The following is a 14,462-nucleotide window of genomic DNA, read 5'->3' on the forward strand; positions in this document are numbered from 1 at the left end:
CAAAGCATTAACACACATCTCATTAACATCATATCTCAACATGCACAACACAATTTAATTATTTAATTCATTACGAAAGAAAAAGAAAATACTGAAGCATTTCCCTAAATGGGTTTTGATATGTATGCATCGAAATAACATAAAAATACAGAGAGAAGCTATATTGAAACTTATCATCATCAAATGGGTTTTGATCATATCTATATATATATATATATATCTGTCCTTCATTACATGGCTAACAAATAGTGTTTACAGTTGATCATACGACCTAGAAGCTTCAAGAAAGGTGGGTGAAATGAAAGATCTGAAACAAAATTCACCAAGAAAGTACGAAAACAAAAAGAAAACAAAAAACATCGTAACCCATCGATCTTGATCATCTGTTTTCATTATCACGAGACGCGCACGGCCAAGAGAACAATGAGCATTTGGACTGAAGGATCCTTCTGGTGTAGGCTAGCTAGGGTTTTGCAGTGGTGGGGGTAAGGTCGCAGAAGAATACGACGGAGTTGGGGTAACCATTGTGGCAAGGGGAGGAGCCGGAAGGAGGGACAAAACCCTTGGGCAGCATTACGGAGAAAGGCCTGCTTTTGAAGTTGTTGTTGGTTTTCTTTCTCCTTTTCTTCTGCTTGTGCCTCATCTTTCTGTGCTTCTTGCTCAGTTGATCTTGTTTGTCCAAGGGAAACGGTGTCGTGTTCTTGATGTAGAACACTCGGTATTGGGCGGCGGTGGCGGTGGATGCGTCTGAGGGGGGTTTGTGTTGGATTTCATGGGATGATGAGGAGGAGGAGAAGGAGGAGATGAGAGCAGAAGAGGAGGGGCTGTGGAGGAGGAGGAGGAGGAGGATGAGGATGAGAAATGCACAGAGCATGAAACCCATTAGAGTTGAGAGGTTTTGGGTTGCTCTTGCATTTATATAAAAATGGAAAAAATGGAATTTTGAAGAACAAAAGTTGAAATGAAATTTGGAATTAATCAGATTATGGGATTTTGATCAGAATGTGAAACTATTTATTTAGGTATTTGGTGTATTGAGTAAATTCATCAACTTATCGTTGGGGTAAATAGTAATTTCCTAAAGTTTATTTAGACACCCCAAGTGTTGAATTGAATTTCATTGTTTGGTTTTGGTTTGCACAAAATCTAAACCCAATTGATTTGGGCCATTTTCGATTTGGACTCTAAAATTGATGTGAGGATTTTTTTTCTTTATTTTTTATTTTTGGAAAATAAAAGGCTCGTGGACTTCCTCCTGACCCAACTCTCTCATAATTTTCCGAACAAGTCCAAGGCCTTAAATGGAAATTCCGTCGTGTTTCTTCGTGTAGGTCTCGTCGTGACGTGTTTGTCGAATGGTCAACAAAAACTCTCACTCTCTAAAATTTACAGACAAAGAAATACAGGAGAAAGGAGTGAAGCTCCTGAACGATCGGTGGTATTGATCGACATTCAACGTACCTGTGAATCCAATTCCGCGCCCAAAACACACAAACCCAACCAAAATTTTCCATCACTTTCTCGGGAAAATCTCATCCAACTCGGCGCACGGTGCATCTCAGCCTCCGACTGTAGGGGCGGAGCTGAGCAGTCAGAGCGAAACCCTAAGGCGGCGGCGACGGTGATCGGATTGAGCATGTGGTCCAAGTCTCTACCGTACTCCAAGAAAGATGTCTACTACGACAACGCCAAGTTCCGCCATCGCTCCTTGGTCAAGGTCCTCCATTTCTTAGATCTCTCTCTCTCGTTTCTGCGCTTCTAGTTCTAGTCAGTTAAATTCATTGTTCAGATTGCGCTTAATTCTGAAAATTGATTAAATTTATTGTTTTTTTCATATAGCTGAATTTCAGTTTTCTTACATTTGTAGAGATTAATTAATTAGATGATGATGCTCTAGTAATTAATTATCATATTGTAAGATTTTATGGATAGGATAGATCAAAGATGTGATTTGAAAAATGTAATTTTTTTGCATCCTCATTAGTAGTTTTTCTCTATTAATTTGATTTAGCACCTTGTCTCATTTAAATGACATAAGTTTATGTCTTGTTTCCCAGATGATATCTCAGTCCTTACACACCAGTAACGTAAAGCATCACTGTATGAGTTGTAGCACAGGAAAGTTTCTATTTTTAATAATGATATTTGGTGTAGCATATCTTATGCTGACACGCACAAGTCCCACAAATTCTGTTACTGGCGGATTTGTGAAGGGTAGTAAGAACAATTCAGTTGAGCACATTACGGGCGGTGGCATTAGATTTGGAAATATTTTCAGAAAACCACCAAGACTTCCTCCTCAATTACCACCTGATGAAAAAGGTAGCAACGGTAACCTTGGTGATGAGCGTAGGAAGTTAAATTCTGACCCAAAATGGATAGCTAGGCAACAGGATGTTAAGAAGGCTTTTATTCATGCATGGTCTGGCTATAAAAAGTATGCAATGGGTTTTGATGAGTTGATGCCCGTGAGCAAGCATGGAGTTGATGGGTTAGGTGGTCTAGGTGCAACTGTTGTGGATGCCCTTGATACTGCCATGATAATGGGTGCTGATGAAGTTGTTTCTGAAGCAAGCTTATGGATTGAAACACACCTTTCAAATAGGATTAATCAGACGGGACAAGTTAATTTATTTGAAACTACAATACGTGTTTTGGGTGGTCTTTTAAGTGCATATCATCTTAGTTCTGTGGAAAATGGGATGGACTCAACACATAAAGGACCTAAACCAGTTGTTTATCTGGAAACTGCTAAAAACTTAGCTGATCGTCTACTATCTGGTTTTACTTCCAGTCCAACTGCTATTCCCTTTGGTGATGTTGTTCTTCGCGACCCTTCAGCGCATCCAGCTCCTGATGGTCGTAGTAGTACTTCAGAAGTTTCTTCTTTACAGCTTGAATTCAATTATCTAAGTTCAGTTTCTGGTGATCCAAAGTACAGTGTGGAAGCTATGAAGGTCTTGGAACACATGAAGACTCTACCAAAGGTGGAAGGACTGGTTCCTATCTTTATAAAGTATGAGCCTTACATCTCAATATTTTATTAATGCTTACATCATTATTCTTATCAACTTCTTAATTCTTGCTTATAAGTCTAGCATCATGTTGACATTTTCCTTGTACCTAGCAGCTCTCATTAGGTCTACATAAAATGACTTATACTAGTATGATTATGATTTGATTACATACATTATACTCCATTATGATATGTTGGGTCTTATAAATAAAAACATAGAGTTGGGAATATGAAAAGGGCCCCCTTGTGCTTATCTAAGAACAAAATATATGGGTTTGGGACCAAAAAAAGGTTTGCTCTCAATGGTGGGGGAGAATACCTCTTTGTTCTTCTATGAGAAATGTTCAACTCAACTGGTTGAATTCCATGTGGCCTTGATATAATTCCGCCATAATAATTTCCGTAGAAGAATTTCTTAAATAATCTCTTCTGTTTCCCTTTTTTCTTCAAGTCTATGTGTTAAACTCTTATAATACGAGTATTCTTATTGAGGGTGGTGCTGAAAGGTTCCTGATTCTAGGAGTTCCCTCCCTTGGTCTCTTGGATACAATTATTGGTGGTTATTTTGATCATTGCTCATTTCTAAAACTGCACTTGCACAAATGTATTTATTTGTTCTTGTGAGTGAGTGTGTTTGTGTTTATCTTTATGTTTCAATTTTTTTTTTAAATGTATTCAGTAGTCAGCGTCTCACATGTGCCTTTTTTATTTTCTCTTTGTTGATGTTGTCTATACTGTGTGCAGCCCTAGCACTGGTGAATTTAGTGGAGAAAATATAAGACTGGGATCTCGCGGTGACAGCTACTATGAGTACCTACTGAAAGTTTGGCTTCAGAAAAATCAAGAAAGTAATGTTACATACCTCTATGATATGTATGAGGAAGCAATGAAGGGTGTTAGGCACCTTCTTGTTCGGAAATCAATCCCAAATGGATTGGTTTTTGTAGGGGAATTGCCTTATGGATCCGAGGGTTCTTTTAGTCCCAAAATGGATCACCTGGTAAGTTACACTCCATAAAATCTTTGGCATTTCGATAACTTATAGGTTACTTGTCTATGCTATTGCTTGCTATAAGTTCTTCAAAGTCAGAAGGAAAAGGCCAACAGGTGGACATCATGTTGCTCCACATAGGGCGGTGAAGTGTAGGTGGCATTGGATATGCTTAATCAAAGTTTTAAAGTCTAGATTTATTAATTGGCTTGTATTTTGCACAACCACAATGTACATGTATGCTTAACTTTTTGTGGTATCCTTGATAAGATGTATTTACCTGTCACTGCGCCAAGCTCATACTTGCTCTTTTGGAAATGATTCTTAGTGTGACATTTTGAACTGCCTTTCGCAGGTATGTTTTTTGCCCGGTACTCTTGCACTTGGTGCCACGAAAGGCATTACCAAGAAAAAAGCAATGACAGATAGTGTGATTAACTTTGAGGACTTAAAAAATTTGAAACTTGCAGAAGATCTGGCTAAAACATGCTTTGAGATGTATTCAGTAACCTCTACCGGTCTTGCTCCAGAAATTGCTTACTTCCATACAGAGGTTAGTTTTGGATCTACATGAGCTATATTATTTGAGAAAAGATCTGCCAAATTTTCACAATGGTCATTAAAGTAACATTTTTTGTCATCATTCCGAACTCTCTATTGTCTATATTGTACCTGGTAACTTGACAATTTCTCTAATTGAAGCAGGAATTTTCTGAAGGAGGTCTTGATGGTGGTAACAAGAGTTCTGAATATGTGAATGACATAATCATCAAACCTGCTGATCGTCATAATCTCTTGCGTCCTGAAACTGTGGAATCATTGTTTGTCTTGTACCGCATCACAGAGAATCCAAAGTAAGCTTTTAATTTCCTCGTTATGTGTCCATCAGTTTTATTGCCCCATAAATACCACACGAGTAGAGGATAAGTCATATCCCCTTTTGGAGCACTTTCACTTATACTTGGTACTTGCAGATATCGTGAATGGGGTTGGCAGATTTTTGAAGCATTTGAGAAATATACAAGAATTGATACCGGTGGATACTGTTCTTTGGATGACGTAACTTCAGTTCCTCCTCATAAAAGAGACAAAATGGAGACGTTCTTTTTGGGCGAGACACTGAAGTATTTGTACTTGCTGTTTGGAGATAGTGGCGTCCTTCCATTGGATAAATTTGTTTTTAACACAGAAGCTCATCCTATTCCAGTAGAAGGCACTACCAAGAGGGGATAAAATTTTGTTGCACTAAAGCATCAATTCAAAGGAAAAGGAAGCAAAGCATGTATGGACAAATTATATGGTAGCAGATGTGAACTTGAATGCTCCTTCCGGACTTGCTCATACATATTTACAGAGTATATCTGATTCCAGAAGACAGTAAATACCCTGGCTGAAGTTAGAGGCGGCTTAATTTGTTTCTCTTCTTGTGCAATTCATTACGTGACAAACCTACCGGACGGAGAGTTTTTCCAGACACCCCTGTGTACTTGGGGGTGCACCAGATAATGACAAGATTGTAATATGTACTAATTGCTATTTTACAATTTTGATTCATTACCTAATGGGGTTTTGCCCATCAAAAGTATGAAAGTGCCATATTCGGTAATCGACTTTTTTCCACTTGTCCGGTAGTATTACTGGATTTGGGGAACCAAAATCTTCAACTGGTTTAGTCACATCGAAATTGCTGTTAACATCTTATTTTACATTGCCTAAAAGTTACAAGCTATCTTCACCTCTACGTAGTTGTATCTAAATAATATTAAGTCACATCAGAATTCATATTATCAGAGTCATGATGAAGAAGAAACAGGTGATCACCATCTCGAACAACACTTAAGTCATCTATTTCTGCATTCTCGGCATTAATGACTTTTGTTGGTTTGTAGCCTCCAAACTTATCACCTGCAATGTCATAAAGTGTGAGGACAAAACTGTGCTGTTATGGAAACTGTATGCTTATCCTGTTAAGTTTTGTGTTGAATATTTTCTAATTTATAAGAATTTATAGTTCAGGTTTGTTCCTAATCTACTTTTTGAGTTAAAAAGGAAAGCTTACTGGCAACTCTGAACAGCTCTTCCATCGAATCAGGTAGGATTATTAACTTTGCAAGCTGCATTTCTGATACACTTCCATTTTGAAAATGCATGTGGATAGTTACTCTCTTGTTGATTGATCTCATCCCTTCTCTATCTCTTGCAGGGCTAGAAGTGCCTGAGTAGGACTTCATGGGTTTCTTTCTCAAGTGAGAGTGGAAAAACTGGGTGCCCTCGTGTCTTTTGGAATTTCCTTTACAATTCCTGGTGCTTTCAGATGTTTCTGGCTCAGTAAACTCTATTCTATGTTCATCTATTCTCCTATTCTCATAACTTCGTAAGAGGTAATTTATGCTCTTGTTTCCCTGCTGTTGTGCCAGAGATTTTGGCGTCCAACCTTTGGCGTCCTCCGGTTTGTTTACATTGGTTCCTCCTTCAAGCAAAATTTTATCCATTTCCTTATGTCCCTGGCTAACAGCAGAATGAAGAGCCATTTGGCCGTCCTCAGCCGCGATGTTGACATCCATTGCACATCTAGTTAAAATATCAGCCTTGCATATCTCACTCTTCTCTGTAGCCTCTGGACCTGTAAACAAATCATTCCTCGCTTCCTGAATCGATGGATCTTGATGTGAATTATCTTTGCATTGTGCTTGAGAACAGCATCCTTCTATTGGATCTGTATGTGGATATTCACAGCCCAACCCTTCTTGGCCCTTCAGTTTCTGTAAAGTAGAGTACAGACAGACTATCAGTCATTGGAAGAGAAGGGTGGTGTGCATGACTGCATGTACCTTTTTTTTTTTTTTTTTTTTTTGAAAAACAATATTGTTTTAGTACCATATAAATGTTGTTCATGATAATTTGCTCATCTTCCTTATTTGCTTGTACAGTGGTCATCAGGGAACTGCTGCGGAGTCGTAAAATCTGAGAAAGTTTGGTGGTCCGAACGGTGAAAGGCTGTGGCATATTACATAATACTCCTATTTCTCCCAAAGTATCATCAGCAGTTGCCTTTCCTACAACCTGTTTGGAGAATGTGAAGTCAGATGTTATCTCTATGTTCTCCAATCCAAACAGAGTATTTTGAAATGTCAACAATCATATTTGTATCTGTGACTTACTTGCTCATGCCCATCAATATTGCATATCAAATCCTGCAACGATGGAATTTTCCAAATTGAAATTTAGGTCAGAAAGCTTTTGTAAGAATAATATACGAAGATCATGTAAGAGATAAGAGTTAAGTTGGCGCACCACTGCACCTGAGACCAGTATGTAAAGATCCGTTGGAGCCTCATTTTGTAGAATTACATCTTCCCTGGGTGGAAAATACTCTGCGTCTATTTCTGATACCTTAATAAAAGAATGCATGGTTTTTAGCAATCTTGTGAGAAATTTAAAAGAGAAGATGAAGGGCCAACGGGGTCTAGTCCAGTGAAAAAGGACCTTGACTTGCACCATGGCATCTTAGTTTTGTGTGTGAGTTTAGACTATCGCTTGTACTAAAATAATAATAATAAGAAGGTGGAGGAAAATAAAATAAAATAAAAATTTACCAACTGAAAGAGGAAGTCATGAGAAACTCCTTGAAAGAGATCGACTTTTTGAACAATGGGGAAGAAGAGATGTTGTGCAATGCTTGAACGAATGGCTTTTGGCAAACCATTTAAAGTCTCTTGCTGCTTCAAACCTTCTGTCTTGAACTTGAGGCATATATGTGACAACATTTGATCCTGAATGCGTTGGGGCAAGTCATTTCTTGCTGCAAATTCCGTAGCAGCTCTCACTGTATCCCTCTGTAAAACACCAAAAGCAAAGCTTCATCATCTAATATTTTATTTTTGAAAAAAAAAATTATAAATTTAATTAATATATTTTTGAGTTGAGTTTTGATTTGAAGAAACAATCTCAAAATGTGGGGTAGACAAGAGAGCTTACAAAGGAACAGATATTTGGACCTTATTCTAAAACTTTGATTGTGACTGGGGGATTATTTTGGTCCATTTACAACCTGCCTAGTGCCTAACGTTTGGGACTCTCTTAGGAGCTGGTTCATTACTTTGAGCTGTAGTTGTTCTCTAGAAAAAGGACTTTTACTTACAAAGATTCTGGTTCTGCTGGTCCAATGAACCACAAGGTTTGTCATGTTTCCAATGAGGTAAGATGTCAATCCCAAGTTGAAGAGCATGTAGAAAATGTCAAACAGCATCTCCCTGGGGTTCTCAGCATGCAGGTCCCCATAGCCAGTTGTTGTTAGTGTGGTTATAGACCAGTATATTGCAGTCACATATCTGTTCCAGAGACTGTCCTCTTTGAAATTTGGGTACACTGCACCAATCCAGGTTCGTTTCGGGTCAGGATATCGGTCTGCGATCAGATAGTTGAAGCATCCAGCACAGTGTACTGCAAAAAGGGTTACCTGCAATTTGGATGCCACATAAATTCAGAAATGGTGAACAGCCAAAATGACAAGAGAAGAGTTATGGTGCATGTGTTGGGGTTTTAGGGGCTTACAGATATGAGCTTTGTGCACCGAATCCAGAAGTAATTGAACCGAATGTCCTTCTCAAGTCTGAAGGGAAAGCAAACCGGCTAGTAAGTATTGTGTTTGTCAATACTGCATCAAAACAATTGGAAAAATTGAAGAAAACCAAAGGCAAAGCCATAGGTTTACGATGGAAGAGTATGGTGGTGATGAACCTTGCAAACAGGGAGCTGACACGTCTGAGGCGCCAGAGCCTGAGCATGTTGAGTAGTTTGAAGCCAAGTTCGCTGCCGTGATTTGTGAAGAGGAGGCTAATTGACTGAAATGGTGCAGTGGAGCACACATCGAAAATGAACCAGGTTGAGATGTACCTGTTGGTTGTGTTAGAACGAAAGAAAGAGGATTATTTATTCTTGTAAAGAAACTAAAACACATCTCCTGGTTGTTGTAACTCAGAATGAAGTACTAACGCACCTCATTGCGATTTGCTTGGGATTGTCAACGAGAAGATAAGAGCGGCTGTCGACATAGGCAACAAAGAAAGTGAGGAAGATGTCAATGGCAAAGAAGCCATTGACAATGTTGTCAATGACGAAAAGAGCATCTTGCTTGTAAGGGAGAAATGCAAACTCGAACGGGCAAATCCAGGAGGAGTAAATGACTAGAAGAACAAGTAACATCTCCCAAGCCCTGAAAAAAGAGGATCATATTTAGAGAGAGGGCATGAATTTGATGAGCAGCAGCAGCAGTGTAGAAAGAAACAAATAACATTGAAGAAGAAGTAATGTGACAAAGAAATGAAGAAACGATCATCACCTATAGCGAGGATTGTATGGGGATATAATGTATTTCCTGAGCTTAGTTGACTGGTTGATTCTGGCTCCAAGGGATGGCAGAAGATCACTAGAGAAGAAGCTGCTCTGAGCAACACTATCTATTTGATATTCATCAATACAGAACCTCTTGAAGAAGTTTTTTGTGCAGGAAAGTGACATATTTTTCTCTTTCTTTTTTTTTTTTTTGGTTTTTCTGGTCTTTGCTTAACTCTTCAAGACTTGTAAAGTAAAAGGGTTGGTTGGTTGCTAACTTGCTAGCTAGCTACAAGATTTTTGGGGTATTAATAGCAAGGCCACTTGGCTTCGGTGACACATCTCCTACTTCCCCTCCTTCCCCTGTAGCCTTTTTCGGTACCTTTTCGGTACCACACCTGTGACATATTTGCTTTGAACGAATATGCTGGAAGCTTAATTGTGCAGGTGGACTAGTAGTGCTGGTTACGGATGGGAAAGCTAGAAGCAAAAAGATGAAAGAAGACTTTCCATCTTGTTTGAGCAAGAAAGGTAAGGAAACACGAACACGAAAAGAACAAGTTGGGGAGAGAGAGAGAAGAAGCAAGGGAAGTGGCAGACATGAGCAGCTTAATTTCTGTAATGCAGCATCAGAATCAGCAGCAGCTGCAGATAAGCTCTTGCTAGTGATAGAGCAACAACAAGGAAGATGATAATGGTGGTTTTTGTTGTGTAAAGGTGGGGGTGGTGGGTGCTCCATCATTGATATACATGTGGAGTTTTGCTCCAACAGGCTGCTGCTCAGCAAGGACAGATTTCACTTGGGTTTTAAGCATTTTGGCAATTCCCCTAATTGGTGTGTCAATTTTTTTTTTTTTTCTCAAGTCTTCATTTCAAAATGTGAGGGAATGGACCAGAGGCTGATCTGGTGAAGTTCACTTCATGGATGCCACGTGGACCAATCAGAGGTTGTTCAAGAGGTGGTGACACACTTCTGCAAAAATCCTCCAACAAACAAAACCCAAGTTTTTATTTTTTTTATTTTTTAAACTCATGATTATTTAGCTCCCTTCATATTCATATTAAGAGGCCAAGAGCAGACTTGCTTGCTGCTGAGGTTGTTTGTATACGCAACTCAATCAGAGCCATAAAAGTGTGAGACGGATTGGTGCCATATATCCAAATTCCTATATCTTTTTTCTTCTAATTTGGTTTTAGCTCTACAGGGTTATCACCGACTAGTTTTTTTGTGGCCTGCACTGCACGTTGTTTTGATTTAACATGCATCTGATCTAGTTTAATTAATTAATTAATCAAGGATTTCATCGGTCGGTCAGGATGAGGTAAACTTTTTGAGTCAGAATGATAATCTCCCATCTGCAAACCTCCAACTCATCATGTAAATGTAATGCAGATTTGCTGGCTCCATGAAATCCTTTGAGTGCATGAAATTTTGATGGCCAATGCGGCATATGGGATGTTGGCTTTGTATTTATCCTGGAAAAGCATGACTGGTTGTCAACAAAAAGTTGAAGAGACAACATGTTATGCATGTCTTCAGTCAGAATTATACCCCCCCTCCCTCTAATTTAATTGGCTGCAGATACTAATTACTTGTGCTGATTGTTTTTTAATTCTCTAGAATAACCTTTTGTCATAAGTTATAGAAGATAATCAAGGCTTAGACAAGTAACCCCTCCACCTCTCAAGGACTAATCCGTGTCATTGAATTAATGATGATGTGATAATTGGTTTGAAGCCCACTTAGTGCTAGCAGTACTAAGCCAACCTTGCAGAGGGTGAAAGGACAACATGTGACAAGTTCTTGGGTCCTGTGGTGGACCACTTTACTCGTCCGGCTATACACATGCCCAATGGGAACTTCCTATATTTGGATAGCACTTTGTGGAATCCAAATGTAGGAAAGTTTTTTTTATTTATGTGTGTAGCCGGACGGATAATTATGGTCCATCAGCCGACCCAAATATTTCTCAAGAATATACTGATGTCTGCTTTAAGCTTAAATTAAAGGCACGTGAGCGACGTGCGTGTTTGGGTTTGATTAGGCAGGCAGAAACCCCACCACTCTTCCATTGTTAGTGACTATGTCTATAGCAATTTGTGTAATTATAGGGACTCTCTCTCCTCATTGGACCTCCTTATTCCTGGGGAGCCTCTCAATGACAAGGACTATATGGCTTTGTATACTTCCTTTGCCTCTCTCTCCTCACTCCTCACACACGGAAAAGGTGCATTGGGTCGCTCGTGAAAATTGTGAAGAAAATAAAGCAATTGTTTTTAGGGTTTACATGCCAATCCTATTCAAGGTTTCTCATGACCATGTACCTCATAAACCAAACATCAGTTCACCAAAACACCATTTGAGGTATATTAGAATTAAGGAAGACAATTCTCACACCAAATAAGAGTAATTAACTAAATTAATTGGGCAATATTTGGCGGTAATGCATGCGAAATGAAGAAGAAAAATCATGAACGTAATGTGGCCAGCATATGTAGCATTCAAACCAAAAGTTTCATGTGACCATATCACATATAATTAAAAAGTTCGAACCTTTTTGGGTGCCACACATGCTTCATGGCCCATGACGCATATATCTTAGGGTTGAAAAATCAAAGAAGTAAACAAATTAAATTATGCAAAAAGGAGAGAAAGAAGTTTAGTTCCCGTGATGGTTGGTTGGGTTGGGAGGCCAGGGGCAATAGCCAATTTTGTGGGCAAGTTAAAGGTGGTCCAGCATCTATGTAAAATGATGGTTCATCTCATAACATTGCTATAATCAATACTTGTACATCATGTGGTCCTTAACTGTGTTTCAGGCCTCCTTGGAAACTAGTGTACTTCAACTTTCCAGCAATATTATACCCGATTAGGTGCCTAGCTAATATATTTATAACTAATGGTGATTTGGATGTTTATCCATAGTAGGGAAATGTTATTTTTCCAAACTTATCTTGCATCGTAATGTATCGTATGTTATCAGACTACGAATTTGAACCATTGCTAAGTTTCGTTCATATTTGAATAAGCGTGCAACTAGCCATCATTATCATGCACATGAATTAAAAGTGAACAGAAGTCTTTAACTTTTGAAGATCGTAGGTCTTGATGAATATGGTCATGTTACCAAATTCCTAAATGCTTGGAATGAAAGATTTTTGAAGGCTACGGTGGTATAAGTTGGGGTCCAAATATGATTAAATTATATTAGTTAGGTCAGATGCCTTGATCAAATTCATTTCCTTAAGACATGATACTCCTCAGATTGCTATGATTATAGACAAAGACACATAGGAAAAGAGCAGAGCTTTTGCTTTACAGATCTTATCTTTTCAAGTAAACAAGAGGTCCTTAATTCGTAGGGTCATATTGCCAAATTGCCAAGTCCCTTAGTGGATGCCTTTCCAAATGCGGGTCAGCTCCATCAAAGCTTCATGATACTTCTTCTCCCACTCCCAATTTAGTTACCTTTTCAATTTGGTGCCAACTAATACCAAATCTCTATATACTTATTAGATGAATTTCTTTTTATAAAATTGCGCGATAAGAGGCGGAACCACATATAGACCTGCAAATATAACCTTGAAATTAGTTGTTGATCACGTTGACTTAATTAGTTTGGCCGTACCCGGTTAACCATTGTGCGATAAAGTGTGGTTGATGACGTTGACTTCTTTGTAGGTTTGACCGGTGTAGGTGTGTACGCATGGAAAAGAGTTTGAGAACTTGTTCGCAGCTACTTTGCATCTTGTTATTGTGAAAATGATGTAGAACATGTTCCAAACCACTTAAAAGTGATTGGCCAGCGAATACCCAAGAAAACTGATGACCTGTTACTTGGTTTAAAAAGAGGCACACCCAAGAAAACTGATGATGACCACATTGCCGTGAAGATACGGATGATGCTTTCATTTCAGTTTGATGCAAGGCCATCTTCTCATCAATTCTCACATGTTAAGAATGGTTTCATGGTCCACAAGATTTTAGGTTAATGGCAGGGGAGTTCGTGCTTATCTCATTACAAAGGGATATAGCAGAATATAATATGAAATTAGATCCCCGAAACCCCAATCACATAAGGCCAAATGTGCATATGATTACAGAAAACGTTGTTTTTGTTGTTGTTTTGATGAGGTTGATATAAATACATGCGCAAAAGGGAATGTTTTTGGCAGCTGCGGGAATATTGGAAATGCCATTTGAGTTCATGTACATATTGCATGCTTGTTTATTTCTAATCAAGTGATGAATTAAATTGAAGATGCTCTTGCCAACATGCACACGAAGACAAAGTAACAATCAAACTATGTAATACATATGATATCTTCACCAAATCTTTGGGTTGGGGGAAAGTTGAGAGGTCTCACTCACTCACTGCAGCAAAAGCCAAATGCCATGTGGTCCTTTTCACTCAATTATATGTAACTTATTATATGGACTTTTAAGATTAACATTAAACCCAATATGGGGCCCATATATATTTATTTTCTTAACAAAAATCTCGTTTGTTATCAATATGGAGCTTAATAATATTTGACCCCAAAAAAAAAAAAAACTATGGAGCTTAACAATATGATCTTTTCATTTTGTGTGTGTGTTTGTTTGCGGATATTGTACGCGATTTGCAATCGATTATATATACAATTATATATCTATCTCTCGTCACGTGATTTATCATGTGATGAGAAAGATAGACACATATGCGATTACACTTTAATTTTCAAGAAAAATATTGCATATAAAGAAAAAGGAAGTGGTGCTGCACCAGCACCATATTATGCAGTATGTGTTGGTGAATTTCACTGATATATTCATATGCAGATGGACCCATTTAGGCGTAAGTTTTATCTCAAAAAATCTCGATACAATTTCATTGATACACACCAATCTTTATATCGCAGTTAGTTGGGAAAAAACTGGCACCTTTGGTAGTGCCCCTCCCTCATTCGTTCCCTCATGTCACATGTGCCTCCGGCAATCTGTCATATCAGCCTTAGCTACCTTATTTTCAATTTCACCATCTAGCAAATCTTCAGTCGCATTCTTTTGATGTATCTGAACATATATGCATGCCAATTGCTAGTACATTTCCTTGGAGGTTCTCGAAGGCAAACTCTGTA

At 38.5% G+C, this 14,462-nt stretch overlaps 3 protein-coding genes across 3 annotated transcripts; 1 reads left to right on the top strand and 2 right to left on the bottom strand.

Moving 5' to 3' along the window:
* Positions 1 to 299: 299 nt before the first annotated feature.
* Positions 300 to 930, bottom strand: LOC110774003 (uncharacterized). Its single transcript, XM_021978521.2, has one exon. The coding sequence runs from the start codon at positions 881 to 883 to the stop codon at positions 464 to 466; it is 420 nt and encodes a 139-aa protein (XP_021834213.2). The 5' UTR covers positions 884 to 930; the 3' UTR covers positions 300 to 463.
* Positions 931 to 1,293: 363 nt separating this feature from the next.
* On the top strand, positions 1,294 to 5,613 carry MNS3 (alpha-mannosidase 3). The gene is made up of 6 exons (XM_021978500.2): positions 1,294 to 1,717; positions 2,058 to 3,016; positions 3,761 to 4,016; positions 4,363 to 4,560; positions 4,713 to 4,861; positions 4,982 to 5,613. The coding sequence occupies exons 1-6, from the start codon at positions 1,637 to 1,639 to the stop codon at positions 5,238 to 5,240; spliced, it is 1,902 nt and encodes a 633-aa protein (XP_021834192.1). The 5' UTR covers positions 1,294 to 1,636; the 3' UTR covers positions 5,241 to 5,613.
* On the bottom strand, positions 5,016 to 10,158 carry LOC110773984 (potassium channel KAT3). The gene is made up of 11 exons (XM_021978499.2): positions 9,349 to 10,158; positions 9,007 to 9,222; positions 8,748 to 8,903; positions 8,562 to 8,619; positions 8,149 to 8,466; positions 7,604 to 7,843; positions 7,302 to 7,400; positions 7,169 to 7,201; positions 6,885 to 7,070; positions 6,067 to 6,769; positions 5,016 to 5,912 (listed from the first exon to the last, which is right to left on the bottom strand). The coding sequence occupies exons 1-11, from the start codon at positions 9,525 to 9,527 to the stop codon at positions 5,770 to 5,772; spliced, it is 2,331 nt and encodes a 776-aa protein (XP_021834191.2). The 5' UTR covers positions 9,528 to 10,158; the 3' UTR covers positions 5,016 to 5,769.
* Positions 10,159 to 14,462: the final 4,304 nt, after the last annotated feature.

This window comes from Prunus avium, chromosome 4 (assembly GCF_965620075.1).
Source record: "Prunus avium chromosome 4, drPruAviu1.hap1.1, whole genome shotgun sequence".
In the NCBI taxonomy this organism is placed as follows: Eukaryota; Viridiplantae; Streptophyta; class Magnoliopsida; order Rosales; family Rosaceae; genus Prunus; species Prunus avium.